This window comes from Culex pipiens, chromosome 2 (assembly GCF_016801865.2).
Source record: "Culex pipiens pallens isolate TS chromosome 2, TS_CPP_V2, whole genome shotgun sequence".
Lineage (NCBI taxonomy): Eukaryota > Metazoa > Arthropoda > Insecta > Diptera > Culicidae > Culex > Culex pipiens.
The window spans coordinates 23,288,401-23,314,069 of NC_068938.1; the positions used below are offsets into that span (position 1 = coordinate 23,288,401).

The 25,669-nt window shown below is 33.6% G+C and overlaps 1 protein-coding gene across 1 annotated transcript; it reads left to right on the forward strand.

The window, feature by feature from the left end:
- Positions 1 to 12,986: 12,986 nt before the first annotated feature.
- LOC120429676 (37 kDa salivary gland allergen Aed a 2-like) lies at positions 12,987 to 14,184 on the forward strand. Its single transcript, XM_039594707.1, has 4 exons — positions 12,987 to 13,036; positions 13,091 to 13,294; positions 13,351 to 13,581; positions 13,638 to 14,184. Exons 1-4 carry the CDS (start codon positions 12,989 to 12,991, stop codon positions 14,130 to 14,132), a joined length of 978 nt encoding a protein of 325 aa, XP_039450641.1. The 5' UTR covers positions 12,987 to 12,988; the 3' UTR covers positions 14,133 to 14,184.
- The last annotated feature ends 11,485 nt before the right edge of the window (positions 14,185 to 25,669 follow it).

Sequence of the window (25,669 nt, forward strand, 5' to 3'; positions counted from 1 at the left end):
CAATTTAAATTCCATCCAATTTGGTCAATTCTGTAGAAAATGGCAAGGAAAACCGTAAAAAATCTCGATTTTGCTCTGGGCGGGAAGGGGTTAAGTGGAAAATTTATTTTCCGAAAAATTGTGAATTTTGGAGCTTTGGTGTATTGAGAAGAGTTATTGCAAATAAAAGGGGCAACTTTTGGTTCGGTTAAAAATTAGGGTGGTTTACGATAAGGGTGATTTTGAATATATAACTTTTCAGGAATATTTTTGGGAATTTTTTCGTCTTCTATAAAGTTATTGGGCTTGCCAATCCAAGCAACTTTTTCGAAGTCACCAAAATTTTATCTCATAATCTACGCCTTCTATGACCAAATTTATAGAAAGCATCTGAGCAAACCTTCAAAAATCAGTTTCTTGAACGTGGTAACTCAGGGTTACGTTTTAGAGAAAGGTGATGATCGGGGCACTTTTAGAGCTCTAAAAACAAACATTTTTATTATTTGACAAGCCAATTAAGCCTTAAGGATTAAAAGTTACAGCCATTTAAAGTTAAAAAAGATGCATTTTAAAGCATAAACATTTCGAAGAGGCGCCAGGTTACATTCAAAAGAAGAGATCCAGCACTACAAACGCTGAAAAAATCTCAGAGGTGTTTTTCTTTAAACTCGAGATATCTTCATTTGAAAAAGTCTAATTTTCAAGGGAAAACCATATGGGACCACCCTAACGAAGTTCGAAAATTGTCCAAATACATGTTTTTCCATGTAATTTTGCCAGTTTAATCTGAATCTGCTCTTAGAATTGAGCCGAAGTGTCAAAAATCGATTTTTAGTATTTTTTTGGGTTTCCATGTAAAAGTATCCTATATACCTAAAATATATATATTTTAAGCTTGCAGTTGCAAAATAAGGAAATTGTTAGCAAATAATAAATTGAATTATCAGGTAATCACAATTTCTCTGAATGTTGGCTCTTATTTTGATATGTTTATGCTAATTTTATTGGGATGTGTTTATTTTATTATTTTATAGTTTTTAATTCGAAATATTTTTAATTAGCTGAACGCGTCTATAATAATTAGCTGGGTACTGAAAAGACAGAATGCGTAACGTGATTTCCGAATGATCCCCACTGCTCCTCACTAATACAACTGCACTACTGCTCAGAGTTCGGAAAACCACTCACACTCACAAATTGAGTAGGCTTCCTCACAGTAAACACTCTCGATACTCACCGTGAGTGTGAGGGCTGAGTAAATTTACTCATATTTGAGTAAAATGAGGGTGTGAGTAGGCCGTTTCCAACAATTTGTTATTTACAAAATCAATGACCACATCAATCCAAAATCAAGGGACTTTATCAATCGGTTGTACATTTGAGGTAGCGTTAATGTCTATAAATCCGAAGGTTATGTGTTGGTATTAATGTGGTATCAATATTTTTTTTGTCTGTCTGGTATTTTTTTTTACTAAACATAAACAAAGTAGAAGGCTATGTTCAAACTCAAGCGTGACATATTTTTTGCTGCTGAAGTGACTCGTTTTGAAACATTTTGGATCTGATGATATGAAATTTTTCGCTGATAAATTAAATTCCTCGTGTTTTTTTTATTGGTAGACTAAACGATGGGCGGCCAAAAGAGTTCTTCTTTTTTTTAATTTTTTTTAATGGCCCGCCACACTCCCCCACACCAAAAAGCTCTAGGAACTTCCTGGTAGTGGACGCAAACTATCCTTAGCTCGTACACACATAAACAAGAAAATTGAAAATAAAAATTGAGCCAAGGACTAATTAGATGTGCGGTGAGTTAAACTACAAGGATGGTATCCCAGTGGAAGAGTCTTCCTTTTAAGGGATCCACGAAATTAAAATTTATTATTGAAAAGCTAACATTGACGGGTGATTACTAAAAACTAAATTGTTTAATCAAATAGTTCGTTGAGTTTTTGTTTAAAATATTGTTTGATATTTTTGTTTTCAACGTGATGAGAAATTGCTTCAGAAGTGGGGGAATTTTGTGAAGGGACCATCCATAAACCACGTGGACACTTTCTTGGGATTCTGCAACCCCCCGCCCCCCCTCCGAGGACAATTGTCCATATATAAAAAAAAAATTATTGTATGGATCGTGGACAATCGCCATAACCCCCCCCCCCTCCCCCCTAAAGTGTCCACGTGGTTTATGGATGGTCCCGAATCAGAGGAGCAACCGGATGGAAGTTACGAGTTTATGTATCTTTGAAGCACAGTGCTAATTGGACGAATCGGAATTTAAGTCAATTGTTAATTTGTTTAGTCAATTCACTGATAAAATCAAAACAATATTGAAAAGTATAACTTTTTAACACAAGTGCTGATCAGTTCAACTTGATACAGGTGCTGAAAAGTAGACTTTTTCAGCACTTGTATCGAAAAGTATCACTTTTAGAAACTTTTATTTTTAGTAGAGAAAAGTATGCCTTTTCGTCATGAAAATGTCATCAAAATAACCGGAAAAGTAATTAGTTTCACAACGGAATTACAAAAATATTTTTTTTATTAATTGAAAATGATTTTTGCATTGGTCATTTCGTTTATTTTTTGTTTTTTGACGTTTGGCTGCTTTTCAACTGGACTACGGTCCAGTTATCGAGCGCTCAGTTAATCAACGCCCGGTTACCGAACAAGTACTACATAGAGTTTATTGAATTTTATTAGAAAATAAAGTTTAAAAAATAGTAAGATTTTAATGGATATCAAAACATTATTGATTTGGGTTCGATTTACATCTGTTTCAGCCATCGGATGGGGAAGTAAAACGTTGGTTCCGGCCTTAGTTTTTGTTAGACCATTAAGTCGTACCATGTGTTGGAGTCGTCTCCCCCTGGTATAAGTACCAACAACACACCAAACAAAGCTTCCTTCGGTGGAGTCACTGATCGGCGGTTGGACAATCCAAAAGTTGTCAGTTCGAATCCTGGGATGGAAGGTTTCATTTGAATAAAAAGAGGTTTGGGTGGTTCTCCCCATTCAAGCCTTTGGACTCCTTGTTTCAAGCAGAACAACTGGCAACAGAGACTACAAAAGACCTGTGGGTCGTTGAAGCAGATGTTTTTTTTTCTTTGTGCGTGAAAAATCACTGTGCTTAGCTAAAAATTTTATCCAACAATAATCCAACCGCAAAAAGCTCATATAATCACATTCATATAAATCAGAATCGAAAACTGAGCAAATGTCTATCTGTGTCTGTGTCTGTGTCTGTGTCTATGTATGTGACCAACATTTTCAGTAAATTTTCTATATCGTTTCCGATTTTTGTCATAAAGGTTTCATTCGGCTTGGTTTATTTAAGCTTTCGAAGTTCAAAGAAATGTAATGAATAAATTGGGTTAAAAATATATTTGTTTCAACAAAAAAAAAATCCTTACATATTCATTTAATTACCGTCTTTCATGAAACGTTTAGTGACAGAACTGTTCTTTAATTTAAAATGTTTACAGTTTAATTTAAATTTTACACATTTGGAAATCACCCAGATTTTCAATATTTTGAAACATTAGGTCTCATACGTTCAATTTGTCTGTATAGACCTTGCAAGACGTTTGTTTAATCAGAAACTACAATCTGCTCGGGATCTTTCTCCAAACCATTCAAAGGAGTAAGAGTCTGTCCGCACCTGGGAGGTGCACACGAGCCGCGCGCTCCTTAGAATTAGCCTCAAACATGTGAAATTCGACGTAGGACGGCGTTACGACGCTTGTTGACGAGAATCGACCTAAAGTTGTCACAAACACACACTGTTCGGTATCAGCATACGGTTGAAATCGAAAACGAGCTGACAGCATCATTGAGCGGGAAATGTGGGGCAAACTCGACGACTGGGTCGGCGAGGTTCGATGCCCCCCTTCGCGAAAGGAACAACACAGCCCGGGATGTGGTGAAGTGGCGAAAGTGCACTCCCCATATTGGAAATTCTCGGATCTCGCTCTCTGCTGTCTCGTAACGGTGCAGTGCATATCGATTAGTGCATTTTGCCGCGTGCGACTGCATTTGTTTGGCGTGTATGCAATTCAACTTTTGTTGTTATTGTGGCCGGCTTCTTTTTGCCCCGGGGTAATGTATGGGGAAGGTTTTGCGCTCCAGAAGTGTTCAATTGATGGTTATGAATTCAGACCTATTTGAATGGAACACTTCCGTCGGAGAACTAGAGCACCGGGATCAATAAGTGGCATTTGAAATGAATGGCAAAAACTTTTTGAACAGTTTTCATCATATTGATTAATTTTCGCACATATTCAATAAATTTATTTATGCTTAACTTATTTTAAATAACTGACCAATAAATAATTTAAAATAACTTGGAATTTTAGTTGATTCATAGATTCGTAGAACTTGAAAATTTTTGTCATCATGTTTCAAAAATTATTTTTGATTAACAAATACGTAAAATTTAAATTTTCTAGAAAAGGCTGCAATATGTTTTCTTTGTGGTAAATTGTTTTTCGTCTTAACTTTTTTTTCTCAAAATTATGACTGCAGTGCACAGATGTTGTATCTACTTCTCAATAAACCTTGTTATAATATTTGCTATTTATAAATTTGCTGTCATCAGACTGAGCAATTCCAGCTCAAATCAGGATTTTTTCTGGTACTTTTGTACCCAACTCTTTCTGATTTCAATGAAACTTTTTTTTTTGAGCCAATTGTACACAAAAAAGAACTTTTTAAAAGGGCGTTTGTTATTTAAATATTTTCGTATCTTAAAATTTTAAAATTACTGTATCTCGAAGCCTTGGTCAAAGACAAGCTAGTAGGAAATTGGACGGGCTTTCTAAAAAAAATACTGATAGAAAAATACACGCCACTTCATTGAGATTTTCACATTTTTTAGTTGTTCAACATTTTTGAGGAAATAGAATAAGATGTTACAAAAAGAATGACAATAAATTCAGGATGCTTTACCTCTCCTGAAAAAAAAAATACAAAAATCATTTACTAAAACTGTTTTTAGTTAAAGTGGTCTATACGTCATTATTTTTAGAACCCTAATAGGCTGAAATTGGATGATAAATATGCTTACGTAATATTAAAACGAGTCAAATCAAAAAAGTTGTTCAAGGCAAAATAATAGGAAATTGGACGAACTTTTTTAAATATTTTCGATACTGAAAAATTAGTCTGTCATTCAGAAATTGCCAAAAACTATCAAAAAATCTATTTTCCACATTTTTCTTTTTAAAACCGCTGCATCTTCACAAGGATTGAACATAGGACAATAGAAAATATGGATACTTTATGTAAAATTGTCTGGGGAATCGATGCCCACTGTCGATCTTTAAAATTTTGACGTTTACGTCACTAAAAAACAGTTTTAGTTAATGATTTTTGTATTTTTTAGGAGAGACATACCGCCCTGCATTTTTCATCAGGCTTTTTGAAACATATCAGACTATTTTCTCAAAAGTTTTTAACGAAATAATCGTCACATCACCTTAAAAATAAACTCTTAAGCTTAAAAAATTAAAATCTCTTAGAAGTGGCGTGTATTTTTTTTCAGTGTATTTTATTCAGAAAGCCCGTCCAATTTCCAACATGTTTGTCTGAAACCACTTTTTGATACGATGAAACGGCTTTGAGTTACAGTAATGTTTAAATGACAAAATGCAAACATATTTAAATAACTTACGCCCATCTCAAATGTCACTTTTGAGTACAATTGGCTCAATAAACACAAAAATGGCATTTTTTAATATGAATTTGCTGTCATCCGTTTTTTAAAAGTTAAATTCATATAATAAATGTCCCATAAGCAAAATTAAAAAGCTGAGAAAAACCCAAGGAAAGTTTGTTCCACTATTTGTTTGCTCCAATTTTCTATAGAAAAGTACTGTTTTTTTTTTCTAAAAAGTTCACCCGGTTTTGAACTAAACTGTATAAATAACTTAATAGTGATGAAAACAGGTAGTCAAACTATTTTTAAGTATGCTTTTTAGAATCACAGTTTTTTCAACAATGAAGTTTTTAATTTAATTTCAAACCTTTAAGAATATACTTTTTGCAACTGAGAATTGGTAACCTTACTTCCACAAACATTAATCCAAGTAAAAAAATTGCAAATTAAAATGTTAGTTTTCGGGGAGAATCACTCTTTTCTGTAATATTTCTTTTTTCTACAATTACAATAAATTACCTTTGAAAAAAATACCATTTTAATGTAAATCAATATTATAAAATCTCTAACAAGCTTGTTTTTAGAGTTATAACTTCAACAATTTTCGGCTGTGGAGCATATTCCCAAATAAAACAATTCTATAGAATAAAACATGTAAATTCAAAATGAAACAAGACAAGCCACTGGAATGCAAATCAATAACTAAGGTTGCTACTATTCATGTTAAGAACTGCTAGGTACCAACAGCTTAGAACACTGACTTGTCTTTTGTTTCAGGTTCACTACCCTCCGTTTAACTGACCAGCCCTATAGCTGACTTACCGCTTGTGGTTTATGACCTTTAATTATTTCCAGCTCCTGATACGAGTTGCAAACGACTTTAGTTTAGTTTTCAGAGCTACTTCGCGAGAGAGGTGCGAGCTAATGGTGCCAATAAACTACGGTATCACTTTGACAACGAGCGCCCGGCCAACGACCAGCACAAATAGTTCAAATGATTGCGAAAACGCGAGCTTTTTCGTGTCTTGTTTGGTCGTAATTTTTTTTCTCTCTCTCTGCTTCAACTGTTTGTTAGCACAAGACCTCTAAATTGGCTGTTAACAACAACGCCGGGACCGCCACGCCACGCCACCGGTAGCTGGCCTGGGTTGACGCCAAGGGAGCCTAAAAAATGGCCCAATAAAAAGTTGTCCCTTTGATCGAAAGACTTCGTCGCGGTGGTTGCCTAACGCCAAATTGGGCCTTTGTACGGAACAATCAGAACGCGGGCTTTAAAAGGACTATAAATTAGGGGTTTTTGGGTTCAAGTACTGTGCGGTTGGTGGCACAGTAAGTACTGTATTCGGTGCCAGCTTCAAATGGTGCCAATTTGGGATAATTGAGTGGTAATGAAGTGGTCCGAGAGTGGTGTGGCGAACTCGTTGACATAATTCTTCTAGTGCTTAAAGTTCAAAACTTTGAAGAATTCTTCCAAAAAATGCAACAATTTATCACATTCGCCAAACTTCATGCAGAACCTTAAGGTGGCCTATTTCCCTCCAGGTGCTACCTTAAACGACGAAGCAATTGTCCACCTCCCTCCTGTTCGAACTGATACTGGAACCCGGGGGTGAGAAAATGGACACCATCGTGGTATCGATCTTTCTGGTTTTGTGCCTGGAGCGATTCGTAAAAGCCACACTCATGGTTAGTGGTCGTTCAATGGGTTTTAAAAGTTGATAAAAAACAACCAAATCCCGGTGTCGCACACACTAAAGTCCGCAAAGGGACTTGCTGATCGTTTTGCGCCGATTCGGCGCATAATAAGCGTGTTTGTTGCGGTTGAGGAATAAATTAAGGTTTTTTGTAGCGGTGAAGTCAAGTGGATTGACGCTGGGAATTAATAAATATGAAATAGTATTTTCAAATGATTGTAATGGTTAAATTTTAGAGTTATTTTTTATTTCACTTCCTGGAGAGGTAATTCTGCCAATTTGTTCTGATGCAGCAAAGAAAAATTTCTTTAAAGTCGTTAAAATTGTTTTGTGATTTATAGAACCAAAACAATTTTAAATTAAAAAATTAATGCATGAGATGGTATTTTTTTTTTCTCATTTTGTTGAATACCTCGATGTGTTTTGAGAATAATAATAAAAAACCTTACTTAATACACCTGGTTGGTGCCTTCCTCTCATTTATAAAGATTCCTACCCCCCTAAAGTGTCCAGATGTTTATGGATCTCCCCTAACGTTCGCAGCACCTAAGAGGTCCTAATAAAAATAAGTTATGAGTAAGGCTACCAACTGTACGGATTTTTTCCTTACCATACGGATTTTCGAACCTCTTCGCGGATTTTTAACAGGCCGGAATTTTTGTAGGGAATTTTACGCATAATACGGATTTGTACGGAATTTTAACAACTTTTTAATCATTGAATTGCTTTTTTGATTTGGTCGAAGGTTTTGTTAACTAGAAATTTTTGGTTTCTGTGAGTTTGATTTAAAAAGGGAGAGTTTTCCGGGGTTTTCTTCAATTCAAACTTGATTATCAATTATTATAGAGTTTTTAAACTATTGTCTTGCTTATGTTGATAGGACCTTTAAAAAAAATTCTAGAATTGTTCTTTTAGAAATTCCTTACTAAATATATTCCATTTCTAAAAGCTTTCTAAAACTTGTGAAAACATTTGAACATTTAACAATTCTAGAGTTTTTTTTTAAAGGTCCTATAAACTGTTGTGTTTCACATACTATAGGACCTTTTCAATAAAAAAAACTCTGGAAAAGTGTTCGTGAAAACACTAAGAGCGATATTATTCGTAAAAACAATCTTGACATTTCGTAAACTTTTGAACGTTTAACAAAACAAAATTGAAGAACATAATTATTTATTTCAAATCATGGTTTATTTTATGAATACTTTTAAACGTGCAAGTTATAAACACTCTGATAGCATTTTGTAAAATTTGTTAGCTGTAAAAACGACACAGTTGTATATTTTTAATTCTAAGATTTATTAAATTTAATTTATCTAAATAATTCGATGACAGTTTTTGTTATACCATGGTGGCATATCGGCTAAGTGTACGGATTTTTGCTCAGCAAGAGTTGGTAGCCTTAGTTATGAGTAAAAAAACAGACTACCCACAGACTTTTTGTCAAGATTATACAGACACGGCCTTTGAGAAAAATGGCATCCCTCTACACGGCTTTTTCGTGGCGATCAGACCCGACCAGTTGAGGTTATGTGAATTCAGACCATTTTTAAACTGCTTGTATTTTAAGATAGGTAAGTTAGATCTTGAAAATTCTTACTCCACCTAAAAGGTCTTCTCATATGCTTTCTAAAAATATATAATATGTGAGGGTTTCATGAAAAAAAACACCCTTTTTACCATAATTTTAGTTTAATATGAAACAGATTTTTAACATATCTTTTTAAATACATGATAAAACTGCATGAATTCAAATAGCAACTTAGGGGACGTTAAGACGGATCGATTAAAACCATTCCGGCCAAAATCGGTTGAGCCTGTGACGAGATATTCCAGTGACATTGATTTGGTACACATGTCTACATACAGCCAAACACACAGACATTTGCTCAGCTGGTGATTCTGAGTCGATATGTGCAAATGAAGGTAGGTCTAGGAGGTGGGTAATTCTCTACCAACTCACACGAAATCGGGAAAAGTTGCCCCGACCCCTCTTCGATTTGCGTGAAACTTTGTCCTAAGGGGTAACTTTTGTCCCTGATCACGAATCCGAGGTCCGTTTTTTGATATCTCGTGACGGAGGGGCGGTACGACCCCTTCCATTTTTGAACATGCGAAAAAAGAGGTGTTTTTCAATAATTTGCAGCCTGAAACGGTGATGAGATAGAAATTTGGTGTCAAAGGGACTTTTATGTAAAATTAGACGCCCGATTTGATGGCGTACTCAGAATTCCGAAAAAACGTATTTTTCATCGAAAAAAACACTAAAAAAGTTTTCAAAATTCTCCCGTTTTCCGTTACTCGACTGTAAAAATTTTTTGGAACATGTCATTTTATGGGAAATTTGATGTTCTTTTCGAATCTACATTGACCCAGAAGGGTCATTTTTTCATTTAGAACAAAATTTTTCATATTAAAATTTCGTATTTTTTCTAACTTTGCAGGGTTATTTTTTAGAGTGTAACAATGTTCTACAAAGTTGTAGAGCAGACAATTACAAAAATTTAGCTTTATAGACATAAGGGGTTTGCTTATAAACATCTTGAGTTATCGTGATTTTACGAAAAAAAAGTTTTGAAAAAGTTGGTCGTCATCGATCATGGCCGTTCATGGTCACCCGCGACAGACACGGACGACGAAACAAAGAGAAACGCAAAAAGTAACTTTTTCAAAACTTTTTTTTCGTAAAATCGCGATAACTCGTGATGTTTATAAGCAAACCCCTTATGTCTATATATCAAAATTTTTGCAATTGTCTGCTCTACAGCTTTGTAGAACATTGTTACACTCTAAAAAATAACCCTGCAAAGTTAGAAAAAATACGAAATTTTAATATGAAAAATTTTGTTCTAAATGAAAAAATGACCCTTCTGGGACAATGTAGATTCGAAAAGTACATTAAATTTCCCATAAAATGACATGTTCCAAAATTTTTTACAGTCGAGTAACGAAAAATGGGAGAATTTTTAAAACTTTTTTAGTGTTTTTTTCGATGAAAAATACGTTTTTTCGGAATTCTGAGTACGCCATCAAATCGGGCGTCTAATTTTACATAAAAGTCCCTTTGACACCAAATTTCTATCTCATCACCGTTTCAGGCTGCAAATTATTGAAAAACACCTCTTTTTTCGCATGTTCAAAAATGGAAGGGGTCGTACCGCCCCTCCGTCACGAGATATCAAAAAACGGACCTCGGATTCGTGATCAGGGACAAAAGTTACCCCTTAGGACAAAGTTTCACGCAAATCGAAGAGGGGTCGGGGCAACTGCTGTGTGAGTTGGCGGAGAATTACCCAGGTCTAATTAAAAAGTTCATTTTTCGAGTGATTTTATAGCCTTTCCTCAGTAAGGTGAGGAAGGCAAAAATGATAAACACGTCGAAATGTTAATTGAACTAGCGGAACAGTATCCAACTCCATCGTGCCTCTAATGTTGCCATATCAGCACTTTGGCGTTCAATTATAGCTCATGAAAAGCGTTTTCAACCGAGCTCGAGTAATAACGTCATGATTCGAAAGCCGGACACTTACTAGCATATGATTTTTGTTATAGCTGGCAAAAAATCATGTAATAAGTTGGAAATGAAGAAATATCATCAGGATGTAGTATTGACAGTCATTTTTAAGAGAATACATGCAAAATATGTCTTTTCTTACAATTTTTCATCAGAATTTGAGAATTAAAATTACTTGTTGTGCTTCGAATCCCGGACACTGATAAAAGCTGATTCGAAATCCGGACACTTTTGCTTCGAATTCCGGACACTCGTTTTTGCTAATGAATCACACAAATTTGGACTGAAATGTTAGTGAATGGCATTCTTTAGGTCTCAAATAAGCTGTTAAAATCAAAACAATGGATATTTTATATAAAATTTTTCTAGAATTTAAGGAAATCAAAACCATAAATTTCTGCTATGCCTTCCCGGTGCTTCCAACGCCTATGAAATATTTCACGTGAAATGTTTCGCATTTTTGGTAATCTTATTATTTTATTTTATTGTTTTGACAATAACTAAAGCGTTAAAACAAATTTTAAATGGAAGTTGATGTTAGAATTCATCAAATGACACAGTTTTGTCATTTAAAATGCGAACTTATATCCAAATAATTGATAAAACAAGATGAGGTGTCCGGGTTTCGAAGCGTCCGGGAATTCGAATCATGACGTTAAATCGTTCAATAGAAAGTGAGCAAGCAAGAATCTAGTCACAGTTTCATAAAGTGATAGTGAAAATTATAATTTTTTTTATTGATTTAGAAGTTACTTCTTAACCTGCCAAACAATTATTAAGTTTTCATTTTTTCAAATGCTTTTGGAATCCTTGCATGTATTTACAACATTTTTCAGCTTGAAAAATTAATACGCCCTATGATAACTAATTGCCGATTGATGATTTATTTGAAATTTGATGATGATTTGATTTGAAAATTGCACTTTTTAGCATAGAAAAAATCACTAAGCCTTAAGTTTTTTTGTTGTATTTTATGTGCAACGTTTGCAAATTATACAGTCCAGACTCGATTATTTGAAGCCTCGATTATCTGAAGTTTCCATTATCCGAAGTATGGGACTTTGGATAATCGAATCTTGAACAAAATAATTATTTTTTATTTTCTTGCAAAATAATTATTTTGTGCTTTTCTACACATCCAATTCGAGTTCTGCGACCCCATTTGAAATTCAAAAATCAAATTGAAAAATGCATTTTTTCAATATTTCATCACCGCCATTTTGACTATCATTTTGGATTTAAAAATTATACAGTACTTTAGACTTGTTTAGGGGCACACCTAAGCTGAGCAATCAAAAATAAGACAACGAAAAAAAAAAATATTTTCGTGATTCGATTATCCGAAGTGGAATTTTGCCAAGGCCTTCGGATAATCGAGGCTGGACTGTATACATTTTATGGTTAAAAATTCTCAACATATGATCAGTTTTGTTTTATTTAACTCAAATATAGTTAATGGGGCAAAACCACCTTTTCAATATATTTTAGAAAAAAAATTCCAGCTGAATTTTCAAAGACTTAGTTAATCTGACTGCTGTTTGCTGAGATTTTACCTTTCAATGTTGCTCTCATTTTTCATTTGAGGCATCGGAAAATCTTGTTAAATAGTGAAATGGTTGTCAAAATTTCTGCAGTTAAACATCTTCTTATTACAATCAAGCCTACTATTTGGGAAATACTCCAAACATGTTTTTGAGACATTTTCAAATGTTATTCTTATTTCTAAATTTTAAATTGATGATGTAAAATGGATGTATTTAAAATATGGAATTCTTTATTACATAATTTATCAAGGGTCGAAAATAAATTAATTCAAATTTGATTTTCATTATCATTATCGTTCCAACCTTTTTCCGAACTTTGAATGTTGGATTGTAAAATAAAAAAAAGTCTTGAAACTTGTATTTATTTTTCTTTGGAACAGTGTGATTGTAAGCTTTCGAATCTTTTTTTCATTGGTTATATAGATCCAATTTTATTCTAAAAATTGAGAAAGTGATCTTGCTCTATAAAATAGCAACAAGAAAAGCAGAAATGAGAAAACAATCTGTATGCTCCATGTAATGTTGATACAAGTTGAGAACAACTGATAAAATAAACACTTTGAGGCTTTATAAACTCCAGCTCAGCTTAATCTGTTGCTCAACGATGAAGCTGGTACTACTTGTTGTAATTAGTTTTGCTTGTGCAGTTACAGTAAGAGTCGCTTTGTAAAAAGAACACTAACTTCTTAGTAATCTTTGTTCAAAGTCCACAGCATGGGAACCACTATCTCCCGAAGAAACGCTTTTCATCATCACACGCTGCCAGGAGGACCACTTTCGTCATAATTTGACCAAATTGAAGCTGTGGGATAACTTTGTCCTGCCGCGGGATGACGTCGATACTGCCTGCTACGTGAAGTGCATTATTTCGATGGCGGAACAGTTTGACAATGATACCAATTCCTTTAAGGTGGATGAATCTTTTGGGTTGGGAGTTAGCAGCGTGGTTTAACGTTTAAATTACAGGCTGATAACGTCATGAAACAATACGAGGCGTTCAAAAGTTACACTAAATTGAAAAAAGGGGACGTTCTTGCGTATGAGAAAGATCTTCGAGGCCTTGGCACTTTGAAGAATAAGGGTTCTAAAAGTTTCTTCAACAAATATCTTCCAATTTACGAGAAGCATAAAATTGTCGTCAATAAGTTGCTTCTATTAGATGCAAGCATTGCTGTTGCAATTTATAAAGACAATCCAGTAAGTGAAGTATTTATTTATTTTTAAAATGATTTATTTTTTCAAATTGTTTTCAGGATATCAAAAGACATAACGAATCAATTTTCAGACACTGTGAGAAGAAGTTTTTCAAACCGGAAGACGTTAAAAAGTTGTGCAATTTGAGAAAAACCGCCGTTACGGATCATCCCAGGCTTGCCGAGCACGAGGCTTGCCTTCTCCGGGGGTTGCGATACACCAGACGGGACGGGAGCTTGAATGCTCAGGAGATTCTGCGCGATTTTCACCTGGTAAACATAACCTATGAAGACGAATATTTGAAGGAAGTGGTGAGGAATTGCTCTATCGAGGAAAGCACGAAAGACCCCGCCTATTTGACGTGTCTCTACGCCCATCACGAGCTGCAGGGTCCGATGTGGAAGGGCACCGATTACCGGGAAATCAGATCGATGAACTACTTCTACTTGCTGCGGGACCCTCCGGAGTATGACCCCAAGGAAATTCGAATGCAAGTTTGCGCGATTGACGCCGAGGTTGGTTGCGTTAATGGGAGAGAATGTGCTGAAGATTGATTTGAAAAAGAGACTTTTGCTTTTTGAAAAAATATAATTTCTACGACATCAACTTTTCAAGCCACTTCTTGTCAAAATCAATTTCTGTTTCAGCTCTGTTGATAAGACTGTCCACAACCTAGACTACTGTCCGGTCTCTTGACCGGTGCTCGATGACTCATTCCGTGGCGCTTGCGGCTGTGCACGTGATGCATGCCGGCACTAAATTTGTGTGCACCTAAAAGCTCTCGTCCAAGGCTGGAAAGCACCACGCTCGTGGAAAAACTTGAAAGCGTAAGCAGACCAATAAATCAATAAATTAAAAAACACCCTCGAGTACGTGTTTAGGGTTTAAGTAAAGTGGCCACTGGCCACCTCACTCCCGAGAGAGCGGTGTCCCCGTGGACCATGGAGTACATTGTTGGGCCAGAAAGGTGCCAATTACACACTCACAAAAAGCGTCCTAATAAAAATAAATAGTTGCGCCCGCGTGAGGGCGCGCGTGCTGGCGTGGACTCCGGTTGGTCCAAATCCACGTGCCCACTAGTCTGTGATTAGAGAGGGAGAGGGAAGGAGCTCACGATAACTAGAATGCTATTAACGCGATATGAGTTGGCGCGTTGCTGCGTTCGATTTGGGTGGAGGTGAGTTCCATTGGAAAGTGCCAAAACAAATAACTGAATTGATTGGATCTACCTTGTCAGTTTAAACATTTGGAAAACTTGTCAATTTCACTGAAAAATGAAGGGGGAAAGTTTCATAAAAAGTAATGTTTTACTTCACAATCATCAAATCCTTCCCCTATCAGTACGCAAATCGCCATGGATTCGGCCAACCACAACTGCAACACCAGCCCAACAGATTAAGCATATCCCTTTCGCTCGAAATAGTTACTTTCGCAGGTCCACACCAGGCCAGCTCCAAGTTGGTCATTGCCGCCGCCGACAATCGGATATATTTTACGCTGCTTAAGTATTTAGGGACAGGTTTCGCGGTCTGTCTATTTTATTAGCTTATTATGTTATCTGCGCCGGACCTCTCCCAGTTCCACCCCCACCGGGCGGGAACCCTAAACTGCATCATCATGCCCCACCAGAAAGTGTGGCCAAACCCGGCCCAACCCAGGTCCCCGGTGCGGGAAGTGTTCCCCGGTGTGATTTGGCCACTCTTGCGCCAAGGTATCTATTAGAGGACTGTGGTCGCAGCCGCGGACTAGGGCTAGGGGCAGAGTATAGAGTTGAACTAGATTGTGATTAGCTCGCGGTGAAGGTGCACCCGGACCAGGTTGCCGATGGTTGGACAAACAAGCCGTTAACACGAGCCGCTAGGACAGAGGGAGAGAGCGAGACTTCGAGGAGAGGTCCCCGGTAATTGGAAGCATATCGAACAAATTAGGCACCGAAAGTGGCAGTGATACATCTATTGGGCTGGACAGGGCTTTGGTTGGGAGGATGGGGGTTGCTTGCAGAAGCGGATTTTTGTTGGTGCGAAAGTTGGTGCACTCAAGAGAATTGAATTGCATTCTGCATGGGGCTTAAGTGAGAATTGTTTGATTGAATCGATAACCCAATTAAAAAAAACTAACATTCAATCAAAAATAAAAACATAAAAACATAAAAACATAAAAACATAAAAACATAAAAACATAAAAACATAAAAACATAAAAACATAAAAACATAAAAACATAAAAACATAAAAACATAAAAACATAAAAACATAAAAACATAAAAACTTAAAAACATAAAAACATAAAAACATAAAAACTTAAAAACATAAAAACATAAAAACATAAAAACATAAAAACATAAAAACATAAAAACATAAAAACATAAAAACATAAAAACATAAAAACATAAAAACATAAAAACATAAAAACATAAAAACATAAAAACATAAAAACATAAAAACATAAAAACATAAAAACATAAAAACATAAAAACATAAAAACATAAAAACATAAAAACATAAAAACATAAAAACATAAAAACATAAAAACATAAAAACATAAAAACATAAAAACATAAAAACATAAAAACATAAAAACATAAAAACATAAAAACATAAAAACATAAAAACATAAAAACATAAAAACATAAAAACATAAAAACATAAAAACATAAAAACATAAAAACATAAAAACATAAAAACATAAAAACATAAAAACATAAAAACATAAAAACATAAAAACATAAAAACATAAAAACATAAAAACATAAAAACATAAAAACATAAAAACATAAAAACATAAAAACATAAAAACATAAAACATAAAAACATAAAAACATAAAAACATAAAAACATAAAAACATAAAAACATAAAAACATAAAAACATAAAAACAAAAAAAACATAAAAACATAAAAACATAAAAACATAAAAACATAAAAACATAAAAACATAAAAACATAAAAACATAAAAACATAAAAACATAAAAACATAAAAACATAAAAACATAAAAACATAATAACAAGACCCATTCAAAGTTCCGTACAGTTTTGGCAGCTGACCATACAAAAAAGCTACGTAAATATTCGAAAATCTGTAACTTTTGGATGAATTTTCTGATTAATGTCTTCGGCAAAGTTACATGTATTGTTGAGGACTATTCTGTTAAAATAGGTACACGGAAAAAGCATTTTGTCGATTTTTTACTTTTTTTTCACAAAAGCTTAACTTCCTTAAATCCGTAATTTTGAAATTTCGATTTTTTTTTTTCAAAACTCACTATTTTTGTTCAAAAACTCATAACAAAGTGACTGAATTTTTGACAATTTCACTCTATGGCTCAAGATTTGCTTATTTTTGTCCCCTAAAACATATCAAATAATCTCGAAAAAAAAAAACAAAAGAAATGGATTTTGGGAAACTGAAGCTTTGTTAAAAAAAGTTAATAAAAAAAATTGGCAAAATGTTTTTTTCGAGTAACTATTTTTTCTAAATATTCACAAAACCAACAACTTAGCTGAAGACAAAATGATCTGAAAATATTAAAAAAAAACATTTTTCATAGAAAAGGCTCCCACAAAGTTTGAGCCAAATAAAAAAAATACAAAAAATAAAAATGGTCTAGATCGGTAGATTTTATAACTATTAAATTAAATTTTTATGTAATTTTAATCAAATTTCAAAAAAGCATTATTTACCAGTTCAGTTGATGATTTATGATAACATCATTAGTTCCCCTATTATCTGAGTATTGACGATTGTTTTTTGAAAAAAACATTTTTGCGTTATATGATATCGAAACTTTACTTTTTAGCAAGCCAATACTTACCAAATATTTATGAATGTTAAATTATGATCATCGTCGAAAAAATATTTTTATTTTCTTAAGTTGTCAGACCGTCATTCTCATTAAAATATTAAAACTTTTTGGAAAAAAGGATTATTTCCGTTCCTTATTTTTTGAACCGTTTTTTCATTGATAAATGATGATTTTCAAAACATTTAGAAATGGAGGAAGGAATAGAAAAATCGTTACCAAACTGAGTTATTCTATTTTAAAGTTCTTGCAGAAGGAATTATGTAAAAGTATTGTCGGGGAAGAAAAATTAATAACTCGAACAGAAAACTCATGGAAATTATGGAAGTCGTTATTTTGAAAGTAAAAAAAAAATCGAATTTAAAACCATACTAAATTTCCTAAGTGAGCACTCAACTAGCAAAATCTGAAAGGCTTATGAATTTATCTCAGCTGAAAGGTTCTCCAAATCTCTGAATTGTAAATATAGCATCCTGAAGAAGAACTGTTAGGTTCTAATGAAACACGAACTGAATCAAAAAGCCGTTCTCAACAGAAAATTTCAGGAACTGCAAAGAATGAAAAAAAATCGTTTGAGGCCGTGGCAAAGATTTTGCAAAGTTTATGTTACTCATAGTCTAGAGAGGGAAGGAATAATAAGACGGGCAGACGGTTATAAAAAAAGAATCATGTCATTTTAATAACAAATATTGTTAAAATAACAGAAAGTGTTATGGAATCTTCTTGAAAAATCAATTTTTGCATAAGGATTTAATAACAGTTTATGTAATCATAACAAAATTTGTTATTGGTGTGCTATTGGTTGTAAGCCAAAACAACTTTGGTATAACATTTTTTGTTATGGAAGAATACCTGTAATCATAACGTCGAATAACAAATCTTGTTATAAATAACATAAAATGTTATTAGCCTAGTATTTTCAAATGTCAAAAAATGTTATTCCCAAGTTATTTCCGTCTGTTCGGGTTGGCTCCCCCTCCCACTGCAATAACGGCCTGAAAAATAAAATATAACTTTTTTTTTAAATTAAGGACCAAAAGAACTTTTCAAATGTTTGTAAGGACAGAGATTTGGTTCCATTTCCACCCAATTTGTCAATTTCCAATTCTTAACAAATTTATTTAGAAAGATGCTGTAAGTTTACGTTAAAGAGCTGATAGCTAGAGAGCTCATATTTATTGTCAACAGATGACATACAAAAAAAAGTGTGGAAAAAATGTCTAAAGTACCCGGCGCACATAACATAACTTATTTGGTATTGCCGAAATATTGAGTACATCAATGTTCTTTGTTCCAGTTTTTAAACCTGCTTCCTAACAAAACGGTGGCCACAACATTCCAAAAAGTGCGTGGAATTTTTATAAACATACCCTCTTCGAATGTCAAACGCTGCTGACTTCTGTGCTACCTCACCAACCCGTCGATAACTATCAACATTTCACATTCCAATCGACGGTACTAATCAAAATGCCACACTTTTTGATCGTTCAATTTTCAGGTTAACCAGCAAGTCAGAACCAGCTGGTGGCGGTGGTGAACTATTAGCAAACTTCGAAACCTCCTGACTGACGCAAAACAAGCATGCTCGAGTGGCCCGTCTACGCGCGTATGGACGACCCCCGCGGAGATCTGATCGATCGGCTACCTTTCCCCCGACACACTCCAGTGAAGGACCTTCGAAAATTTCGGCTGCTGCGGAAGACTCGGGGCCAGGTGGTGGCGGTCGCGGTGTTTAATTTCAGCAGCAAATATTTTGACTGATTGAGCCGTTAGTGGCAGGCGGGCGTCACCCTGCACTCGAAAGCGTCAACATAATAAATTAGGCGAATTTGTTCGGTTGATCTAGCGCGAATTTGGGGCCACCCAATCGAACTGGTGGAGCTTGGGATTTGGGATAAAGATATACAAGCGAATTGTGGTGATTTAACCAGTTGGTTCGCGGTGGTCCCACAGATCAACGGTCCCGGAGCTCCCGGATGATTGATGATCTTCGCGGGTCACAATCGGTGGCAGGGCAGTTATATGGGCTGGAGCACTTTCTTCGAGCTGTGACGAGGTTTTGAAAGTGGAACCAGGTGTTTTACCAAATATGACCTGCGTCATTTGGTTATGGTAGATTAATTCTAGCGATCTCCGACACATCAAAGTGCAATCCCTTCAAGCCTATCACATTAGCGTAATGAACTTCAGGAAAATCGGCTCAACTGCAAAGTGCACCATCCCCCCGTTACGGAACAGAAGAGATGGATTAAGGCCACCCCGCGCAAAGTGCAAAACCCTCCCGGGAATCATGTGCGCCCTAGCTCACACAACCTGGCCCAGAAGTGCGAACTCCACGTGTTCGATTGCGTCAGGTTTTTCAAGCCGGTCGGCGCGAAAAAAACTCAAAGAAATCTGCCAATAAGTCCCAAAGAAGGGAGTTGTGGGAGGAGGAAGGTAGAGATCTTACCGGGTGTAGGTCCTAAAAGGGAAAAAGGAAAAGTTCAAACGCGCCAAAACGGTAGCGCTTTGATCTTGTGGCCTTTTGTGCAAAGTTTTTCGAATCGCACACGCGCGCGTGGTGGCACTTTGCAACGACGGGGAGGGAGCATATAAATATGTTTCTATAATGCTATCCCGGAGTGGGTATGAGAAATCGACATTTATGACGGCTCCTCGGATTTCATACGTGTGTGAGCCAGAGCTGCTGTGGAGCAATCGTGCCAAGAAACGAACTGGTGCGATTTTATGCGCAGCTGATTAAAAATTAAATCAGATAATTTTGTCTATAATTCGCTCGCAGTGACAAGCCACTAATAAGGGACACCCTCCGTGGTAGAGATCGACACGGTGCACAGACAGTTGTACGGCACACGAGCAGCTGAACCTGCTCCAGGGCACATGCGTGACTCATGAAGTGCGATTTACGGATTGGAAAATTTTAGAAAAAATCATTTACCGTGTATCTTACTAAAATTTAGTGAAAAATCAAGTAGTTTTTTTCAACACGATTTTTTTTGCAGTTAGAAATCCTAAAAAAATCCTGAATTTTACGGCTTTAACCTGGTCATCAAAAAATGGTATATCTAACAAAATTATTAGTGAATTTTAGAAAAATTTAATGGTATTCTGGATGGTTTTGTGGTTAGCCCAGCAAGTTTTTAAACTATTCACTCAGCCTTTTGGATGATTTAACTCTTTTTTTGTTCTTGCTACGTTTTTCGGTAAGTTCTGCAAATACCTAACTACAAAAATAAAAAATAACAAAAATACAAAATAACACAATACAACTACTAACTACTTAATTAATTAAACTTACCTAAATTAAACAAAGTTTTGATAAAATAAACCAAACATTAAACTAACTTGAACAAAATTTCACTTTTTTCACATTTTATTTTTGTCATTTTTTTTGCAAATCCTATCAATATTTAACTTATTTGAAAAATTTACTAAATCCAAATATATTTTACTTAAATTTAAATACATTCAACTAAATTTGACTAAATTCACCAAAATTAAAATGATATTTACCAAATTAAAATTTGTTTACCAAAATGTAATTAAATTAAGCTAAACTTCTTTTACTTTTATTGATCAGACAACCCCCGGGTCATAAGCTGTCTTTTTTAAAGCTAAATTTACCTCGTTTTTATATGTAATCAAATTCAGCTTGTTTTTTCTAATGTTTGCTAATTTGACTGGTGGTTACTATAATTCAATAATTATATCTAAATTTTACTAAATATACAAAATCAAATTATTATCAATTTTACCAAATTTTACAAAATTAAATTTTATGTGACCTAATCTAGCTTTATTTATCTAGATTTTACTTTATTTACCTTGATATAACTTTATTATACTCAATTTATTTTGATTGTCTTATATTTTTTTAATGTAACTTAATTTACTAAATTTTACCTATATTTAACAAAAAAATCTACATATAAGTTTTATAATTAAATTTGGTTAAAATTAATTAAGCTTATTTTTACTTAATATAAATAATTTTATTTGATTTAACCAAATTAAACGAAACGTTTTTCAAATGAACTTGATTTAACTTTATTAAACATTTCATTAAATTTAGTTTTGTGGATCCCTCAAAAGTAAAACTTTTTTTCCATTGGGATTAATCCTTAGTATATACAGTAGTTAGTTTTCATTACACACCAATATTAGCATTTCTTTCGAAAACACTGTTCTCCGCATAAATTTAGTTTGCCTTCGTCCTTCACACTAACTTTTGTTAGCTGAGCATTTAAGTAGACCACTACCAGGGGCCCAATTATGAGCTTTTTGGTGTGGGGGTGTGATGGAGGTTCCTTTAAATTAAAAAAAAAACATATTTTAACTGAATTCAACTTAATTTCAACTCAATTTTGTAAATTTTACTAAGCCTAAATCTATGTATAACTTTATTCCACTTAGTTTTACTAAGTTTTACTTAATTCTTCTTTATTCTACCGAATTTTACCTAATTTTTCTATTTTTTTTCTTAATTTTACTTAATTTTTCTAAGTTTTATTAAATTTAACATAATTTCACAAAATTTTACTTTGGTTTACCTAATTTTACTTTTTAAATTTTACTGAATTTTACTAAATTTTACTTAATTTAGCTTAATTTTACTAAACATTAGGCTGGTACAAATATTTTTAAAAGTTTTTGTCACCCCTCCCCCCCCCCCCCTTCAAAATCGGCCCGAAAAATCAGGGGGCAAAAAAAATATTTTTACTATAATCTTCAAAATTTCAATGAAAATACAAGTGCAACCAGCTGAAATCAAATTAAAATACATTCTTCTGCGTTTAAAATCATTTTTAGCATGTTTGGGATTATTAAAATATCTTAAGATTTTTTGAAAATTTTCGATGCAAAATCTTTTTTTTTCGATACAATTTTCGTTTTTGTCAGATCTTAGATTTTTTGAAAACTAATGATTGCAAAACAACTGAACTAGTGTAAAATGCATTTTAAAACACTTTTTTCATTTAAATGTGAAGACTATGGCTTGTTACCGAGGGACCGAGGGACAAAAACTTTTTAAAATATTTGCATCGGCCTTACTTAATTTCGCTTAATTTTACTAAATTTTACTTAATTTTACTTAATTTAACTTAATTATACTTAATTTTACTTAATTTTACTTAATTTTACTTAATTTTACTTAATTTTTCTTAATTTTACTTTATTTTACTTAATTTTACTTTATTTTACTTAATTTTACTTAATTTTACTTAATTTTACTTAATTTTACTTAATTTCACTTAATTTTACTAAATTTTACTTTGTTTTACTTAGTTTAACCTAGTTTTACTTAATTTTACTTAATTTTTCATAATTTTACATAATTTTATTTAATTTTACTTAATTTTACTTAATTTTATTTGATTTTACTTAACTTCACTTAATTTTACTTAATTTTATAAAATTTTACTTAATTTTACTTAATTTTACTTAATTTTACTAAATTTTACTTAATTTTACTTAATTTTACTTAATTTTACATAATTTTACTTATTTTTTCTTAATTTTACTTAATTTTACTTAATTTTACTTAATTTTACTAAATTCTACTAAATTTTACTAAATTTTACTAAATTTTACTAAATTTTACTAAATTTTTCTTAATTTTACCTAATTTTACTTAATTTTACTTAATTTTACTTAATTTAACATAATTTTACTTAATTTTACTTAATTTTACTTAATTTTACTTAATTTTACTTAATTTTACTTAATTTTACTTAATTTTACTTAATTTTACTTAATTTTACTTAATTTTACTTAATTTTACTTAATTTTACTTAATTTTACTTAATTTTACTTAATTTTACTTAATTTTACTTCATTTTACTTAATTTTACTTAATTTTACTTAATTTTACTTAATTTTACTTAATTTTACTTAATTTTACTAAATTTGACTTAATTTGACTTAATTTGACTTATTTTTTCTTAATATTACTTATTTTTACTTAATTTTACTTAATTTTACTTAATTTTACTTAGTTTTACTTAATTTTACTTAATTTTACTTAATTTTACTTAATTTTACTTAATTTTACTTAATTTTACTTAATTTTACTTAATTTTACTTAATTTTACTTAATTTTACTAAATTTGACTTGATTTGACTTAATTTGACTTAATTTTACTTATTTTTGCTTAATTTTATTTAATTTTCAGAAATTTTTTATAACATAATTTAATTTAAAAAAATGGACAAATTCATCTAAATTAAACAAAACGGAACTAAATTCAATTCTTCTTAATTCAATCAATTTTTTTTAGATTTATCTAAATTTTATCAAATTTAAGCTTATTTTAATCTATTTTAGCAAAATTTAACGAAATTTCACATATTTTAACTAAATTTAACTAATTTAATCAACTCAACTGAATTTAACTTATTTCCACATGTTTTCTTATTTTAATCAAATGTTACTGAACCTCAATAAACATGTTAAATTTATCTTTATTCGCTTAGTAAAACTTGATCTGACTTAATTTAACTTTGTAAAACTTGATTTGACTTAAATTAACATAATTTAAATGCATTTAACATTATTTAACGCTATTTCTTGATGTGCTTAAAAGGCGTACCCGGGCAGACCGTAATAACAAAATTCATGTCATTTCAATAACAAATACTGTTAAAATAACAGAAAGTGTTATGGAATCTTCTTGAAAAATCCATTTTTGCATAAGGGTTTAATAAAAGTTAATGTTATCATAAAAAAATTGCTATCGGTCTGATACTGGTTAAAGCCAAACCAACTTTGGAATAACATTTTATGCTGGTTTAGGGATGCCCCCACTTTATGTTAAGTACATGTTTTTGCCTACACGGAAAGAAATCATGTAAACTAATCCGGTAATTCTGTGTTGTTGAATTCGTTCCAGCGTTGCTCTCCAACTAAACATAAAACACTATTACTTATGATCTGAGTTACAAATAAAAATGCTTCAAAGTTAAACTCTTTCCAAAACAACTTTGTCCCGCTAATCCATTACATATTGAATTACAACTTCAACATAATAGCAACAAGCTCAAAGCTCCCACCCCCACGCTCCTCACCCAACAAGTCGTCAACGCTTAACCTGAAACTGCGTCTACGCACCATTACCCTAAACCTAACCTAACCCAACGCTTTCGAATCCAAAAAAGTCACAACTGCGTAAATAATCCAATCGAAACGAAGGGGGAAAACATTTTGATTGATACAACTGGAAAGATTTCTGCGCACCGATTAAACGACCTCCGTCGGTGGCGGCCACTGGACATCGACGTTCGGCGGGACGCCATCAAAAGCCCGCAACGCAACGTTCACTGAACCGGAGGTAATCATAAGCTACCACACCGACTTCAACGACTCCAACGGCGCGCGGTGGCAAAGGCCAAGAAAGTTACGTTTGAGTTTTTTGTTAGGACTCGTACGCAACTCCACGTTGGGGGAACACATTTGAAAGTGTCCTAATCAACCGTTGCAATCAATTGCGTTCAAGTTCTGAACCTTATCCAAAAGTGAATCGAGAGTCTGCAGAATCGGGTCAATATTTGGCTGAGCGCCCGGTGCGGACTACTATGATTAAGCCAGTGGTCGACTGGCTGACTGACTGACCAACTCGCTTAACTACCGGTCAACTGTGTACTAGCTAGACTAGACTGACTGACCGGGACAAGAGTTGGCTTAGCGCGTGCGGCTTTTGACCAATATTTGACCAGCTGCTGGCCCAACTAAGCCATGCTACGCGTTGGGTCGTGTGCGCTATGGACTTTTCGATACTGGTTTCGGTTTCGATTACCCACTTATGATATCATTCCGGTCGAATCATGCAAACATTAAGTCGACATGTACCGGCTAATGATACACGCGGGGTTGCGCCAGGGACGTGTCCTGGCGCGGGGTTCATGGCGCCCTCATTACAGTGAGACTTGGATGTTTTCTTCTGATGACTCTTGGATATGTTTGAAAATCTATAGTTATTATTTAAAAAAGATTTATTCGTGATGTTCATATGTAAAAACTGCAAAAAATCACAATGAATAAATAAATAGGGGAAATTCTCGTATGTTTGGCAGGTTCAGCTCTCGCTCCTAACTCCATCCAAATTGCTGATTTTTACTATTTAAACAACTAATTTTGCAAAACTTTTGATAGAAACTTGCTTTCTCACTTCTTATTGAGCTATTTATCTCTCGATTTCAGTTGAAAACGCTTTTAATTAGCATTAATTGAATGTCAAAGTTCTGACCTGCCAACATTAGAGGCACGCTGGAATAAGATGGTGTTCCCCTACTCCAGAA